Source organism: Lissotriton helveticus, chromosome 12 (assembly GCF_964261635.1).
Source record: "Lissotriton helveticus chromosome 12, aLisHel1.1, whole genome shotgun sequence".
NCBI classification, from domain to species: domain Eukaryota; kingdom Metazoa; phylum Chordata; class Amphibia; order Caudata; family Salamandridae; genus Lissotriton; species Lissotriton helveticus.
Window position 1 is genome coordinate 807,534,068 of NC_136073.1, and position 17,699 is coordinate 807,551,766.

Genomic DNA, 17,699 nt, shown 5'->3' on the forward strand with positions numbered 1-17,699 from the left:
CCGGCAACCATGAGATATTTCCGATATTTCACGGTTCCTTGTGAAATATGGGTCTCTATAAAACTGCATTTTGCACGATAAAAGCACCAAAACATGTAATATATTATTATATTGAGCTTCATTTTTGCTGCCCGCTTGTTTCCTGTTGAATATTATGTTATTAGGGGGTTTCTTTTGCCATTGATGTGTTGACTTTATGCAACAAACAGTTGTGGGGACCCTTTAGCTGCTCGCGTAAGTGCTCCAGGATTTAACTGGTGTCTTGTGGGTTCTTTTTAGTTGGGTTTGTGTGCCTGGTGACGATTGGTGCATTGTGGGTTCCCATTTGCTGCTTACGTGAGGCCTACTGAATTTGACTGGTGTATTGTTTTTCCGACGCTGCTGCACCCACTCCTGAAGACAGCTGTTTTGTTCTGGGTTCCCTTTTGCTACCCACATGTGGGCACAAGAAGATGATTGTTGTACTGTGGGTTAATTTGTACTTATCTATGCATAGAGTTTTTCTTCTTGCTGCCACATGTGGCACCTGGATTTGATGGACCCACTGTGAGTCCATTAGGGTAACTAACTATTCCACTACTGAAGAACTTGGTCAGGTTTAATGTCCATTTTGCAACCAACTGGTAAAATCTAAGAAAGGTCGTTATTGTGCAATTGTTTTGGCTCTCTGTGTGCAATTTCCTCTTTGCGCTGACTTTGAGTAGTCTTGTGCTCACGTGGGGATACAACCTTTACAACGCAGTCACTACATCGCACTACCTTTACAGCACAGTCATTACAACGCAACATCCTTTACATTGCATACCATTATAACGCAGCCGTTACATTGCATGTCAGTACAACGCATGTCACTATAAAGCATGTCACTACAACGCAATATAAGGTAAGTAATGGGGAATAGTTATTTTTACCCCTCCCCTATCCAACACTTACCCTACTGTTGCACTCACTGAAGTGGGAATAGTAATTTTTACCCCATACTATCCAACACTTACCCTAATGTTGCACTCACTGGAGTGGGAATAGTAATTTTTACCCCTATACTATCCAACACTTACCCTAATGTTGCCCTCACTGGAGTGGGAATAGTAATTTTTACCCCTATACTATCCAACGCTTTCCCTACTGTTGCACTCTCTGGAGTGGGAATAGTAATTTTTACCCCTATACTATCCAACACTTACCCTAATGATGCACTCACTGGAGTGGGAATAGTAATTTTTACCCCTATACTCTCCAACACTTACCCTAATGTTGCATTCACTGGAGTGGGAATAGTAATTTTTACCCCTATACTATCCAACACTTACCCTAATGTTGCCCTCACTGGAGTGGGAATAGTAACTTTTACCCCTATACTATCCAACACTTACCCTAATGTTGTACTCTCTGGAGTGGGAATAGTAATTTTTACCCCTACGCTATCCAACGCTTTCCCTACTGTTGCACTCTCTGGAGTGGGAATAGTAATTTTTACCCCTATACTATCCAACACTTACCCTAATGATGCACTCACTGGAGTGGGAATAGTAATTTTTACCCCTATACTATCCAACGCTTACCCTAATGTTGCACTCACTGGAGTGGGAATAGTAATTTTTACCCCTATACTATCCAACGCTCTCCCTACTGTTGCACTCTCTGGAGTGGGAATAGTAATTTTTACCCCATACTATCCAACACTTACCCTAATGTTGCACTCACTGGAGTGGGAATAGTAATTTTTTACCCTTATACTATCCAACACTTACCCTACTGTTGCACTCACTGGAGTGGGAATAGTCATTTTTACCCCTACACTAGTTTCTAAAAATGCGTTGTGATGGCATGCGATGGAAAAACGTGCGTTGTAATGGATGTTGCAATGTAAAAACTGCGTTGTAAAGGCATGCGTTGTAAATGTTTGTGTTGTATCGTCATACATCCGATGTTTGACGGAAATGTATGCATTTTTTTTTTCTTCTTTGCTATCCATGTATACTTTCTGGAGATGCTGTGTGCTGTGTTCTTATTTCGTTCTTCCTGCTCACTTGGAGGTTTTCTGCAGATGGTTGGCATGCTTTGTTTTCCTTTTGTTGTTGTGCCACCTATGGTTTTCTGTTGATTTGCACAATCTGGTTCCAGTTGTGCTACCCACGTGTGATTTTCCGCTGATGGCTGATTGATTGATTGGTGTGTTCTTGGTGCCTCTTAGCTACCCACGTGTGATTTGTTGGTGGTGGCTGATTCATTCACTGATTGGCTGGTGTGTTCTTGGTTCCTCTTTGCTGGTCATGAGTGGTGTTTCGGAAGACGATTGATGTGTTGTGCTCACTTTTGTCGGGGGCATCCTAGTGGAAGCTGCTTTTGACGCTTCCTGCGGGTGGTTGATGTTTTATGGTTCTTTCTTCGCTCTGCTTGTGCATGCTCCGTAGTTCTTTAATCCTCCGTGCTCGCTGCTCTTGGCGCTTTGTGCAGAAGATTACCCAGACAGTCATTAGGCGCAGGCCCCCCTGGCCCCTCCCTCCCCGGGGAGTGGAGCCCCAGCTGGCGGAGGCCTCGCGCCGCTCCCACGGCAGACATGTCACTAATGGAGGATGACATCACAGGGAGAAAGCGCGGCCGGGCCTGGTACGGCCGAGGCCGCGTGGACGTATAGGGGGAGACGCGCGAGACAGGGCAGGCGTCACCCGCAGCACTGAGGGCCCTTCATCACTGGGGGAGGGGCTGGAGGGAGGGGCAGATACTGAGAGGCACGGGGGTACTACTGGGATGAAGGGAGAGGCAGAGAGTTAGGAAGAGAGCGTGGGGGCCTGCGAGACGGTGAAAGGGCCAGGAAGAGACAGGACAGCAAGACCGAGCCTGTGACTCTGTGCGGGGACTGTGCGGGGACAGTGAGAGGGACGAGGGGGGAAAGGGCACCGAGATTAAGAAAGCGATAGCAAGATATGATGTGACAGCAAGATAGGAAGAGAGAGCAAGATAGAAAGAGATAGCAAGACAGGAAGAGATGGCAAGACAGGAAGAGAACAAGATAGGAGGTGACAGCAAGAGAGGAAGAGAGAGCAAGATAGGAAGAGATAGCAATATAGAAAGAGAGAGCAAGATAGAAAGAGAGAGCAAGATAGAAAGAGGGAGAAGATAGAAAGAGAGAGCAAGATAGAAGAGATAGCAAGATAGGAAGAGAGAGCAAGAGAGGAAAAGAGAGCAAGATAGGAAGAGATAGTAAGATAGAAAGGGAGAGCAAGATAGAAAGAGATGGCAAGACAGGAAGAGATGGCAAGACAGGAAGAGAGCAAGATAGGAGGTGACAGCAAGAGAGGAAGAGAGAGCAAGATAGGAAGAGATGGCAAGAGAGGAAGAGAGAGCAAGATAGGAAGAGATTGCAAGAGAGGTAGAGAAACCAAAGCTGAAAGAGGGAACAAGATTGTAAGAGAGAGCAAGAGAGGAAGAGAGAGCAAGATAGGAAGAGATAGCAATATAGAAAGAGAGAGCAAGATAGAAAGAGAGAGCAAGATAGAAAGAGGGAGAAGATAGAAAGAGAGAGCAAGATAGAAGAGATAGCAAGACAGGAAGAGAGAGCAAGAGAGGAAAAGAGAGCAAGATAGAAAGGGAGAGCAAGATAGAAAGGGAGAGCAAGATAGAAAGAGATGGCAAGACAGGAAGAGATGGCAAGACAGGAAGAGATGGCAAGACAGGAAGAGAACAAGATAGGAGGTGACAGCAAGAGAGGAAGAGAGAGCAAGATAGGAAGAGATAGCAATATAGAAAGAGAGAGCAAGATAGAAAGAGAGAGCAAGATATAAAGAGGGAGAAGATAGAAAGAGAGAGCAAGATAGAAGAGATAGCAAGATAGAAGAGATAGCAAGATAGGAAGAGAGAGCAAGAGAGGAAAAGAGAGCAAGATAGGAAGAGATAGTAAGATAGAAAGGGAGAGCAAGATAGAAAGAGATGGCAAGACAGGAAGAGATGGCAAGACAGGAAGAGAGCAAGATAGGAGGTGACAGCAAGAGAGGAAGAGAGAGCAAGATAGGAAGAGATGGCAAGAGAGGAAGAGAGAGCAAGATAGGAAGAGATTGCAAGAGAGGTAGAGAAACCAAAGCTGAAAGAGGGAACAAGATTGTAAGAGAGAGCAAGATTGGAAGAGAGCAAGAGAGGAAAAGAGAGCAAGATAGGAAGAGATAGCAAGATAGAAAGAGATAGCAAGATAGAAAGAGAGAGCAAGATAGAAAGAGATAGCAAGATAGAAAGAGAGAGCAAGATAGAAAGAGGGAGAAGATAGAAAGAGAGAGCAAGATAGGAAGAGATAGCAAGATAGCAAGAGATCGCAAGATAGAAAGAGATAGCAAGACAGGAAGAGATGGCAAGACAGGAAGAGATGGCAAGAGAGGAAGAGAGCAAGATAGGAAGAGACAGCAAGAGAGGAAGAGATAGCAAGATAGGAAGAGATGGCAAGAGAGGAAAAGAGAGCAAGATAGGAAGAGATAGCAAGATAGGAAGAGAGAGCAAGAGAGGAAAAGAGAGCAAGATAGGAAGAGATAGCAAGATAGAAAGAGAGAGCAAGATAGAAAGAGCTAGCAAGACAGGAAGAGATGGCAAGACAGGAAGAGATTGCAAGACAGGAAGAGAGCAAGATAGGAGGTGACAGCAAGAGAGGAAGAGAGAGCAAGATAGGAAGAGATGGCAAGAGAGGAAGAGAGAGCAAGATAGGAAGAGATTGCAAGAGAGGTAGAGAAACCAAAGCTGAAAGAGGGAACAAGATTGTGAGAGAGAGCAAGATAGGAAGAGACAGCAAGAGAGGAAGAGAGAGCAAGATAGGAAGAGGTGGCAAGAGAGGAAAAGAGAGCAAGATAGGAAGAGATAGCAAGATAGAAAGAGATAGCAAGATAGAAAGAGAGAGCAAGATAGAAAGAGAAAGCAAGACAGGAAGAGATGGCAAGACAGGAAGAGAACAAGATAGGAGGTGACAGCAAGAGAGGAAGAGAGAGCAAGATAGGAAGAGAGTGCAAGAGAGGAAGAGATAGCAATATAGAAAGAGAGAGCAAGAGAGGAAAAGAGAGCAAGATAGAAAGAGGGAGAAGATAGAAAGAGAGAGCAAGATAGGAAGAGATAGCAAGATAGGAAGAGATAGCAAGATAGGAAGAGAGAGCAAGAGAGGAAAAGAGAGCAAGATAGAAAGAGATAGTAAGATAGAAAGGGAGAGCAAGATAGGAGGTGACAGCAAGAGAGGAAGAGAGAGCAAGATAGGAAGAGATAGCAAGATAGAAAGAGAGAGCAAGATAGAAAGAGAGAGCAAGACAGGAAGAGATGGCAAGACAGGAAGAGATGGCAAGAGAGGAAAAGAGAGCAAGATAGGAAGAGAGAGCAAGACAGGAAGAGATGGCAAGACAGGAAGAGATGGCAAGAGAGGAAAAGAGAGCAAGATAGGAAGAGATAGCAAGATAGAAAGAGAGAGCAAGATAGAAAGAGATAGCAAGACAGGAAGAGATGGCAAGACAGGAAGAGAACAAGATAGGAGGTGACAGCAAGAGAGAGCAAGATAGGAAGAGAGTGCAAGAGAGGAAGAGATAGCAATATGGAAAGAGAGAGCAAGATAGAAAGAGAGAGCAAGATAGAAAGAGGGAGAAGATAGAAAGAGATAGCAAGATAGGAAGAGATAGCAAGATAGGAAGAGAGAGCAAGATAGGAAGAGAGAGCAAGAGAGGACAAGAGAGCAAGATAGAAAGAGATAGTAAGATAGAAAGGGAGAGCAAGATAGAAAGAGATAGCAAGACAGGAAGAGATGGCAAGACAGGAAGAGAGCAAGATAGGAGGTGACAGCAAGAGAGGAAGAGAGAGCAAGATAGGAAGAGATTGCAAGAGAGGTAGAGAAACCAAAGCTGAAAGAGGGAACAAGATTGTAAGAGAGAGCAAGATAGGAAGAGACAGCAAGAGAGGAAGAGAGAGCAAGGTAGGAAGAGACAGCAAGAGAGGAAGAGACAGCAAGAGAGGAAGAGAGAACAAGATAGGAAGAGATGGCAAGAGAGGAAAAGAGAGCAAGATAGGAAGAGATAGCAAGATAGAAAGAGAGAGCAAGATAGAAAGAGATAGCAAGACAGGAAGAGATGGCAAGACAGGAAGAGATGGCAAGAGAGGAAAAGAGAGCAAGATAGGAAGAGATAGCAAGATATGATGTGACAGCAAGATAGGAAGAGAGAGCAAGATAGAAAGAGATAGCAAGACAGGAAGAGATGGCAAGACAGGAAGAGAACAAGATAGGAGGTGACAGCAAGAGAGGAAGAGAGAGCAAGATAGGAAGAGAGTGCAAGAGAGGAAGAGATAGCAATATAGAAAGAGAGAGCAAGATAGAAAGAGAGAGCAAGATAGGAAGAGATAGCAAGATAGGAAGAGATAGCAAGATAGGAAGAGAGAGCAAGAGAGGAAAAGAGAGCAAGAGAGGAAAAGAGAGCAAGATAGAAAGAGATAGTAAGATAGAAAGGGAGAGCAAGATAGAAAGAGATAGCAAGACAGGAAGAGATGGCAAGACAGGAAGAGACGGCAAGACAGGAAGAGAGCAAGATAGGAGGTGACAGCAAGAGAGGAAGAGAGAGCAAGATAGGAAGAGATGCAAGAGAGGAAGAGAGAGCAAGATAGGAAGAGATTGCAAGAGAGGTAGAGAAACCAAAGCTGAAAGAGGGAACAAGATTGTAAGAGACAGCAAGAGAGGAAGAGAGAGCAAGATAGGAAGAGACAGCAAGAGAGGAAGAGACAGCAAGAGAGGAAGAGACAGCAAGAGAGGAAGAGACAGCAAGAGAGGAAGAGACAGCAAGAGAGGAAGAGACAGCAAGAGAGGAAGAGAGAGCAAGATAGGAAGAGATAGCAAGATAGAAAAAGAGAGCAAGATAGAAAGAGATAGCAAGACAGGAAGAGATGGCAAGACAGGAAGAGATGGCAAGACAGGAAGAGATGGCAAGAGAGGAAAAGAGAGCAAGATAGGAAGAGATAGCAAGATAGAAAGAGAGAGCAAGATAGAAAGAGATAGCAAGACAGGAAGAGATGGCAAGACAGGAAGAGATGGCAAGACAGGAAGAGATGGCAATACAGGAAGAGAGCAAGATAGGGAGAGAGATCAAGCTAGGAAGAGAGCATGGGAAGTTGTGAGACAATGGATGGGCAGCAAGAGACAGGGCAGTGTCAGCTGCACCGAGCCAGTGATAGAGAAGGGGGGATGTTGAGATAGCGAAAGAGATAAGGTAGGAAGGGATACTTGGATGATGGGAAAGAAAGAGAGTGCCACTGGAAGAGAGTGACGCAGATAAAGCAGCTCGTAGCCAATTACAGGTGAAGGCGGTGAATTCTGGGAAAGAGACAGGTAAAGAGAAAAGTGACCGTTCACATAGTTAGGGGACAAGTTACTGAAAATACGAGACAGCAGAAGGAAGGGCGATGACTGAGCGCCCAGCATGTAAAGGGGGTGAGTGTCGAGGCTGTGAGAGCAGGACCAAGCCAGTGAGATAGCAGATGGTTAACTGTCGAGAGGCAGCAGGCGATGCTGGCAGTGACTGAGAACCCAGCCAATAGCAGGGGTTTGGGGAATTCACGGACAATAGAAGAGACAGCCGGCTGGGGGGTGAAAAAGGCTCCACCCAATGACGCAGGAGAAGTGACACTGGGAAAGTGGGAGACACCATAGACGAGAGGCAGCGGTGGGACAGGGAAAGACACAGGAGAAGAGTGGCATTGAGAGAATACACCGACAGTGCCAGGGTACCAGCCTGAAAATACATGATGCCTGACCATGCTTGGACAACCAGCCCAACAATCCCAGACACACCGGTCTGAGACAAACAAACCAACCTGAAAATACCTGATGCCTGACCATGCATGGACACACCAGCCCTACAGTCCCAGACATATCAGCCTGAGAATGACACCCAGCCTGAAAATACCTGATGCCTGACCATGCATGGGCACACCAGCCCAACAATCCAAGACACACCATCCTGAGAATGACACCCCAGCCTGAAAATACCTGATGCCTGACCATGCATGGACACACCAGCCCAACAATCCAAGACACACCAGCCTGAGACAAACAAACCAGCCTGAAAATACCCGATGCCTGACCCTTCATGGACACACCTGCCTAGCAATCCCAGACACACCAGCCTGAGAATGACACCCCAGCCTGAAAATACTGGATGCCTGTCCATGCTTGATCACACCAGCCCAACAATCCCAGACACACAAACCTGAGAATGAGACCCCAGCCTGAAAATACCTGATGCCTGACAATGCATGGACACACCAGTCCTACAATCCCAGACATATCAATCTGACACAGACAAACCAGCCTGAAAATACCGGATGCCTGACCATGCATGGACACACCAGCCCAACAATCCAAGACACACCAGCCTGAGACAAACAAACCAGCCTGAAAATACCCGATGCCTGACCCTTCATGGACACACCTGCCTAGCAATCACAGACACACCAGCCTGAGAATGACACCCAAGCCTGAAAATACTTGATGACTGTCCATGCTTGATCACACCAGCCCAACAATCCCAGACACACAAACCTGAGAATGACACCACAGCCTGAAAATACCTGATGCCTGACAATGCATGTACACACCACTCCTACAAACCCAGACATATCAATCTGACACAGACAAACCAGCCTGAAAATACCTTATGCCTGACCATGCATGGACAGACCTGCCTAGCAATCCCAGACACACCGGTCTGAGACAAACAAACCAACCTGAAAATACCTGATGCCTGTCCATGCTTGGACACACTAGCCCTACAATCCCAGACACATTAGTCGGAGTCAGACAACCCAACCTGAAAATACCTGATGCCTGTCCATGCATGGACACACCAGCCCAACAATCCAAGACACACCAGCCTGAGAATGACACCCCAGCCTGAAAATACTTGATGCCTGACCATGCATGGACACACCAGCCCAACAATCCAAGACACACCAGCCTGAGAATGACACCCCAGCCTGAAAATACCGGATGCCTGACCATGCATGGACACACCAGCCCAACAATCCAAGACACACCAGCCTGAGAATGACACCCCAGCCTGAAAATACCTGATGCCTGTCCATGCATGGACACACCAGCCCAACAATCTCAGACATATCAGTCTGAGACAGACAACCCAGCCTGAAAATACCTGATGCCTGTCCATGCTTGCTCACACGAGCCCAACAATCCAAGACACACCAGCCTGAGAATGACACCCCAGCCTGAAAATACCCGATGCCTGACCATGCATGGACACACCAGCCCAACAATCCAAGACACACCAGCCTGAGACAAACAAACCAGTCTGAAAATACCCGATGCCTGACCCTTCATGGACACACCTGCCTAGCAATCCCAGACACACCAGCCTGAGAATGACACCCCAGCCTGAAAATACTTGATGCCTGTCCATGCTTGATCACACCAGCCCAACAATCCCAGACACACAAACCTGAGAATGAGACCCCAGCCTGAAAATACTTGATGCCTGTCCATGCTTGATCAAACCAGCCCAACAATCCCAGACACACAAACCTGAGAATGACACCCCAGCCTGAAAATACCTGGTGCCTGACCATGCATGGACAGACCTGCCTAGCAATCCCAGACACACCGGTCTGAGACAGATAAACCAGTCTGAGACTGTTGCACACACCAGCCTCACACTACCTGGCACACTAACCAGGTAGCACACCTCCAAGACAATCCACAATAAAACAGTAGATAACTGACAAACCTGCTGAAACTACTTATTTATAAAGTGCAAGTGAGGATCATTTTCTGCATATTAGAAAAATCAGTTAATCAAATTAGGTGTTTAAAACGGGAGAAATCATGTAAGAAAGGGCCAGTGTGGCCCACAACTGGCCTGAAATTGCATTATCAGAAAAACAGTTGAACAATTCAGGGTATTCCTGTGTCGTGTTTTTAACATGACTTTAATATATACATTTATTTTTGTAAAATGAACAGTTCTTATAAGTTAACATTTTCATTCATTGGTTAATTGCTGCACCCATTAACAGAAGGGGATTTACTAAAGTAGCTATTTATTGTTTGCGGATTTAATGTGCACCAACGTTGCCGCCCCTTCTCCAACTCGGTTCCCTGTACCCCAGATCTGGGAAGGCCACCAGCCTTTTTTGAGCACTGTTTCTTGGCCTTTGATTGAGTAAGGCTAGTAGAGACTTTTCTAAAAGTTTAATTTAGAATTGGTTTGTGTTAATGAATGTGAAGGTAAGTTGGGTTTTGTCTAGAGAGATCATTGTAGTGTCTTATGTGTATGGGTAGAGGTGTGTTAGCACTTTTTCCTTGGAGGAGAGTAAAGTATATATATATATATATATATATATATATGTTTTTGATTGATAAAGTTTTATATAGCGCAGACTAGACCCGCTGAGGGTATCAGAGTGCTTTACAGAAGTTACATCACAAGAAAAATTGAGCGCTAGTCACATATAAATGAGCATCTAAGATGCGATCTTGTAGACTGTAAGTTCTCGTTGAAAGTCAGGATTGTGTTGGTCATTTTCGTTTAGAGATCATCATGTATCTTGGTAGATGAGCAGCTTCAGGTTGGTAACAACTTGCCTCAGGGCTGGGATTGGTAAAGAGTGTTATTCATTAGAAGTAGTTTGACTTCTTTTTTGAAGGAAGTGGTGGAGGGGTTCATTCTGATTGTTTGGGGCAGGGCGTTCCATATCCTCGGTGCTAGGCCAGAGAAGGTGCGTGTGTAGGTTCTCTTTTTCTTAAATGTTTGTGGTTTCAATAGCAGGGTGTTGGTGCTTCTCAGAGTTCTGCTATTGCCTGATAATTGAAGTTTATTGGCTAGATACTTTGGTGTATTGAGGTGTAGGGCTTTGTGCGTCATGCATGCATTTTTAGCTGGACTCTTGCCTCATAAGGGAGCCAATTCAGTTCCTTTAGATCCAGGGTGATATGGTTGTTCTTTCTGGAGCCAGTGATGAGTCTTGCAGCCACGTTGAGTGAGGCCTTTAGAGGAGCAAGACTGGATCTCGGCAGGCCACATAAGGCTGTATTCCCATAGTCTATTCTGAGCAGAACTAATGATTGAGCAGCTGTTTTTAGGTCGTTGTCGTTGAGGAAGGGTTTTAGTTTTCTGAGAATGGTCATATGAAAGTTGGCTCCTCTGGTGGCTGAGCTGATGTGTTCACTCATGTTGAGATTCTTATCCAGTATTATTCCCAGTGATTTTGTGGAATCGATAATATGTGGTTTGCATTTGAGGGCTGTTAGCTGTTTCATCCAGTTTACTATGTTACCTTTCCCTTGTGGTGGGGAGATTAGGAGAAAGTCAGTTTTGAGCACATTGAGTTTGAGGTGTTTTTTTATTAGCCAGATGTGGGTTTTATGTAAAGTTGTGTTGAGTAGGCAGATGTCATCCAGCGATGATATTTTTAGGTATAGTTGGGTATCATCCGCGTACATATGGTAGTGGATGTTGGAGAGTTTCAGAATTTCGGTTAAGGGTTCCATGAATAAATTGAAGAGGGTAGGAGATAGGGCGGAACCTTGAGGGACTCCCAATGTGACTGGTGTTTTCGAGGATAGCGATTGGTTAATCTTGATCCTTTGGCTTCGGTTGTCTAAGAATGAGGCAAACTACTTCAGAACAGCTCCTGATAGACCCATTCTGTGTTCAAGTAGGTCTAGGAGACTGATATGTTTGACCGTATCGAAGGCTGACGATAGGTCTAGGAGGATTAGGTGGCAGGATTCGTTCTGATCTAGTATTCGGAGTGCGAATGGGTTTTATAATGAAAATGAATCTTTTCTTTTTCTTTAGGAACCTATGAATTATTGGTATAATACAGAAAAAATTAGGCCACAGTAGGCTCAAATAAGGATAAATACACATCATATCCACCCTTCAAAATGCTTTGATTGAAGTGCATTTAAAAAAAATATATTAGTCATTCATATTCTTTACTGTCTTTTGGAGCTTAAATTATCGGTTAAGAATACCTTCAAGTTGGGTGATAATTATACCAGTCATGAAAAGGCAAAGTAAGAAGAGACGCTGGTGAGCTGCGGGGTGAAAAAAGACCCATATTCATATTATCATGACTCATGTGAGTGCGGCACTATTGACGAGAGCAACAAACGTGCCATCACTCATATCGAATAAGGGTCCACGCCTTGGGTAAATGATCTCAGGATGTAATTCAATAAGATATCTGCAGAGATGATTCAGACCAGAGTGGGACAGCTCAATCACTTAGCATTTTGGTTTGCAGCCATATGAGCGAAGTCACATTTAAGACAACTAACTGCAGGCTGGCAATGCTTTACATACCCAATCAAATCTATTCCTACGGTCAAGCAGCAATAACCTGATGACACCAAGCCATACCTGGCAAACGGCTGCCAACTAAACAGCACTGGCCCCACAACACATGAGCATTCATCTCAGAGCCACTCAGATAACAAAGTTGGGCTAAACAGGCTACAAACTCAATATTAAAGATCTACCTGAAATGTGCTTGGTTCTTAATTTGTGATGGTGGTTGTAGGTGTGGACACCTGCACTCATTTTTTGAGGATCTGGAATTTTTTTTTCATCAGAGCATGAGAGAGGAAGCATAAAAGGGAGAAATAAGGGAGGAGGGAAAGAAAGGAAAACCGCTGCAGTAGGAATGAAAAAGAACCTGCAAGAGTGAGATAGCAGGAAGCGTAATGTATGGGACAAAAGAGGCATGAGTTGGAATCCAGACAAGGCAGCCTTAATAGTCAACAAAATCTTAAATCAGGAGCGCAGTCAGCAGAGTCTTCAGGAAAGAAATGGTGTCCTTGTTATTATTTATTATAATATTTAACAAATTAAGCCTTGGTTGTACTGTAATATAGAGATCACTTTACTTGGTTCATGCAACTGCCAACTAACAATATGATACAAGGGAGAACGTGAGAACCACACACACACAACACACTACAAGATCTGCTAAAATGAGACCCCTAGTCACCTTCCCAATAGTCTGCACAAACCAGCTCTAAACTAAATGTTGAACAACCACTTTACCAACCGCGCCCATTCAAACACCAAGAAACGAAGCTCACAATTGATTGGATGATTTCCCAGTTCAGTGCGAGTAGGATCCCAATTAGAGATGGCGTTACAATGTCATTGCAGTGGGAGTTAGCGCTTTACAAATGTGACTTACATAACAAATGCAATTCAACTCTAAATATCATAGAGGCAAAACAGTTTGGATATTGGGCACACAACTGTGGAACTCCATACTCATACAAGAATAACCAACCAGTTGTGAACGCCTTTTAAATGAAATCCTGGAAAAGGCCTTTCATAGAGGCCTTTTTCACCATGCCGGAAATCTGCGGGACAACTCATTCCAACCCGCAAGAAGTAGGCCCTCACCCCAAAAATAAGCAATATATCTTTCTATGAAGCCCGTTTGCCAGAAGATGCGAATTGATGCTCTGAGTCCCATCAGATCCTTCACAAGGAGGCGATCAACCAGATCAAAACACACGGGTGAATACTCTACAAGTGAATATAAGTGCTGCGAAATGGTGTGTATGCACACTCCAGCGCCACACTAAACAATTACATAAATAAATTAAAAAGGCAAGGCCTAGAAAAGTGAAAACTTCGAGCCCACATAAGAAAATATTAAACTGCATTCACAAACTCTGTAGGCGCGGTTGAGACCATTACACAGATTAAAGAGAGTGCATTGTGAGTATTACAAAAATGACAATATGTCGATCTTACACAGCAAAAATGTTATGCGTTTTATCTAAAATAATTTCCTGAAAAATTTGGAGAAAGAAAAATAAAAAATGGAAAAATAAAATTAACAATGGCATGTTTTTCACATAGCACTGTCTGCTATGATTTTTTTGACTTCATAGCACTGTAAAATATAAATTGTATTTGTTATCTAAGTCAATGGTTTCCATGTTATTGACCTCAAAAGGATGAAAGGCTGAGCAAACATCTATATGCGAGCTCGGTACCCAATTGTTTCACACAGCTCCCAACAGCAGGTGCACTGATGCACTGGACCAACCTGGGGGAAAAACAGGTGACCAGCAGCAATGCTTAAATCTCTTCAGTAAGTGCATTGACCGACTGAACTATTAAGAAAGCAAGGGTAAATCTGGAGACATGAGCAGGCAGTCCTGCTTCTCCGTCATATAAAATGCCAACTTGTTTTTATTCGGTGATTTGCCCGAGTGTTATTTAAAGTGTGTTGATCTAACTCAAAGGGGCATCAGTTTTGAGGATGCTCTGCTCTCTATGGTCAGGGAGCGATGCCCCCTCGCTCCCAGTGACCTAGTTTCATCACAGCGACCCAGCACGCCATGTTACTAGTCGGACATCCGGGTAACTGCGGCCTAGAACCGGCCCGGGTGGTCTGTGTATATGTGACGACGGACACGGCAGCCGCCCTTACCCCCAATAAACAAAGGCCCGAACTGAAGCCCTTCCAGCACCCCCACCCGCCCCAGAAATAGACACGACGTCATCCCATCGCCAGGCAGCAGCCATTAGGGCAGCGAGCATTACACCGCAAAACAGATGCAGGGAGGAGGGGGTCCGGCTCCCACCCATCGACCCGGCGCGCATCCCACCGGGGCGGCGCCTAGGGGGGCCCGCGAGGGCCGCGCCAACCCGTCCAAGCGTGGGAGGCACCGACGTGGGGCCGCCGTGGGGGGAGCCTGTCACTGACCCTGGTACCATGCTTATTTTACAATGCTCCAGTCCCCACCCTTTTATCAGTGGGGGCGAGGGCAATCTTGCAATGGGCCTCCAATCACCTGTGAGGAAATAACACGGGTGGGGTGAGGAATCCTATCCCGGTGCCACTGCACCCGCTGCACTATCGAGAGCTACAGCCCTGCACCATCAAAATAATTCATAGCAACTCATAAAAGCCCCCACTCATAAAATCCCTGCCCACACTGTGGGCAGAGATCCTCTCTGCTCCACTAGAAGCAAGACTTTCGGAATATGACAGCAACCAAGCACTGGCCACTGAAATACCAAATAAAACGCAAGGGGGGGGCCTTACTTGAGAAGACAGAATATTAACTTGGGGCAACACATTGCAAAGCCTAGGATCGGGTGAGGAGGGTTACAAGCGAGATGGATTCACCCGAGATATGAGGCATGGGTTACCCCTCATTTTAACCCCCTTACCCCGCTAAGGAGGCCCCGGTCAATTTTGAGACCGCCCCACCCATCTCGACAGGGCAGGGCACAAACAAATGACATTTTCCTATAAAATAATGGCCAAAAAGAAAATTCCTACAGGGAGAGAAGAGGGTTAAATATTTCACATACAGGACATCTGACACAGCAGGCCTCGCTGTGGGAGACTACACTCCAGGCAGACAAATGAGCTCTCATTGCACAGTAGGCAATGGTACACGCTGTTCTCAACACACTTAGGATTTTTAATAACAGCTGCCCCCCTCTCCAGTGCCTGATTCTGTACTGTATTGCACGCCTTATTATATTCAATGCTATCTCTCGACATAATATGACAGATTAAACGCCACAGGGTTGCCAGAGATGCTGCCCTTGCACATTATATGAAACGCCATTGTATTATTATATAACACTTCCTTTTGAGCCACATTTCATCCCCCCAAGGCAGAGTGATGACATCTTCTTGCAAATTACATGCTTTTAATATATTATTCAAATTTCCAGCTGAGCATTAATGCTTCTTGTATAATACATTAAAGTCATGCTGTTTATACGTACAATTTAGATGTTAAGGTACAGGCTATCCGCTTGGCAATTTGAGGGGGTTATCTTTACACTGTGGTAAATGTCTGTTTTTGATTCTAATATTTATATGTTCAATTACACATAATGCAGCCTCCTCCCATGGCAGGTTAATCAATGTAGCCACAAATTACAATAAACAACATGACGTTGACATAGGCCTTTTAGCTTTTTCTCATTTGTGGACCATTTATTATCATCGAACAGTTAGATACCATTAAATATTCTATTAAAATGTCTATACTTAATGAATAATATTGGGTTTAAAAGACCTACGTTACCTCCCCAGCCACCCAACTGCAATGCACTACATGGGGGCCCTAGAATAGCTGCCAGTTACTGGAGCTCAAAGTGAACTATGCAGTTGGTGCCGCCAGATTGTTCCATTTTAATTATTTCTTAAATCAATTTTTTTTCACTGAATTTGGTGCCCCAATTACATTGGCACCATACGCGACCACCTGGTTCGTCTATTTGCACAGGTCACCCCTGAGCAAAGGAGATTATGCGCTATTTATTCCATTTACTTCCTATGATAGCAAAACATTCCCTTACCAGTCCCTGGACCTGGTCCCAGAGCCCTTCCCGACCCCTGGTACTCACCAAAGCCAGTCTTCAGGTTTGTCACCTCTGCCATCTTGCCTTCTCCTGTCTGCACAGACTGGTGTGGAAGGTTCACCTCCTACTTGGTTTCCATGTAGAAGGACCTCTTGCTCTGAGAGCCTAGGCCAGGCTAGTCTCCTCCGGCCCCCTGGTGATTGTCCTGAGGGTGAGCTGGTTTCCTGGCTTGCACGCTTGGGGCTATTAGGCTGGGCAGGGCAGAGCAGACTAGACTTGCCTGAAGTCCTTGGGGTGTGGGCCAAGTTCCTGATCTAAATGATCTAGGCTTTTAGTCGGGCCTGGGTAGAGAGATCTAGGCTGGGTTAGCTTTGGCTCTCCAATCTAGGCTGGAGAACTCCAGAGTTCTAGGTCTAGATGGGCAGATAATGATAGAGGCTGAGCATGTTCTGGATTCTGTACTATGACTACAAGGAAGACCTCCAATAGGTTCCTAATCCAGTGACACTTGGGTCTGACTCCTGCTTTCTTCGTCACCAATGTTTAGTTGCTTGGCAATCCTGGATTACTGGGCTGGGTTAAGCTCCTTTTTGGTGTTTTGAAGAAGCCCTTACTGTGAACTGGTCCCCCAGTGTGCTTTGCTCTCCAACCACGAACGCTGCTACGCTTCTTCCGAAGGCTTATGCACAGATGATGCTTCTGTTCCTAGCTCATGAGGTCCTTCGTGTCTTGCTGTGGCCTTGGGCAGGGCTCGTCTGCCGCTGGGAAGAACTCCGGGCCCGCTTCTCACGGCTAGCCCCACAGAAATGCTCCGGCTTCACTCTCGGATGATGCTCTGTGCTCAGGATGCAGCTGTAGCAAGACTGGTCCTGATGAGAGCATAGGCCACGCCCGATGAAAAAGACAACGCCCACGACTCTTGCCATTGGCCGGCGTCTACACAAACGAAGGACGACAATTTACAGTCTACTGTTTCGGGTCCGTTGCATCGGAGTACGTCCGTGTTACCTGTATCGGAAAAAACAATTTATATAATAATCCATTAGCACACCTACAAGTTCACACGGATACTTATGTAACATTGACAGAAGAGTAAACTGAGCTTTATTTCAAGTGTCCAACTGGAAAAAAGAAGTTGGTATTTAAATTGGAAAATTACGTATCGAAAGTACTCTTTCAACATGTAAATGCGTTACGTTTTACAAAAATTATTTTCATGCGTCCGTATTGCTTCGTATGCTTATTAAAACGCACGAATGCAGTATGGCGCGAATTTAACACAATTATATTAAATTGTACGCCACTTATACCACAATGTCGTAGATAGAGGAAAATCATTCCAATCCAAGATGGCGA

The 17,699-nt window shown here is 45.1% G+C and overlaps 1 protein-coding gene across 1 annotated transcript in view; it reads right to left on the reverse strand.

Annotated features, from left to right (window-relative positions):
* The window catches only part of SYT11 (synaptotagmin 11), a 145,439-nt gene extending 128,257 nt beyond the window's left edge, over positions 1 to 17,182 (reverse strand). Inside the window, exon 1 of the mRNA XM_078671524.1 lies at positions 16,389 to 17,182. Coding sequence (XP_078527650.1) covers positions 16,389 to 16,422 — 34 coding nt within the window. The 5' untranslated portion in view covers positions 16,423 to 17,182. The remainder of the gene's footprint in view (positions 1 to 16,388) is intronic.
* Positions 17,183 to 17,699: the final 517 nt, after the last annotated feature.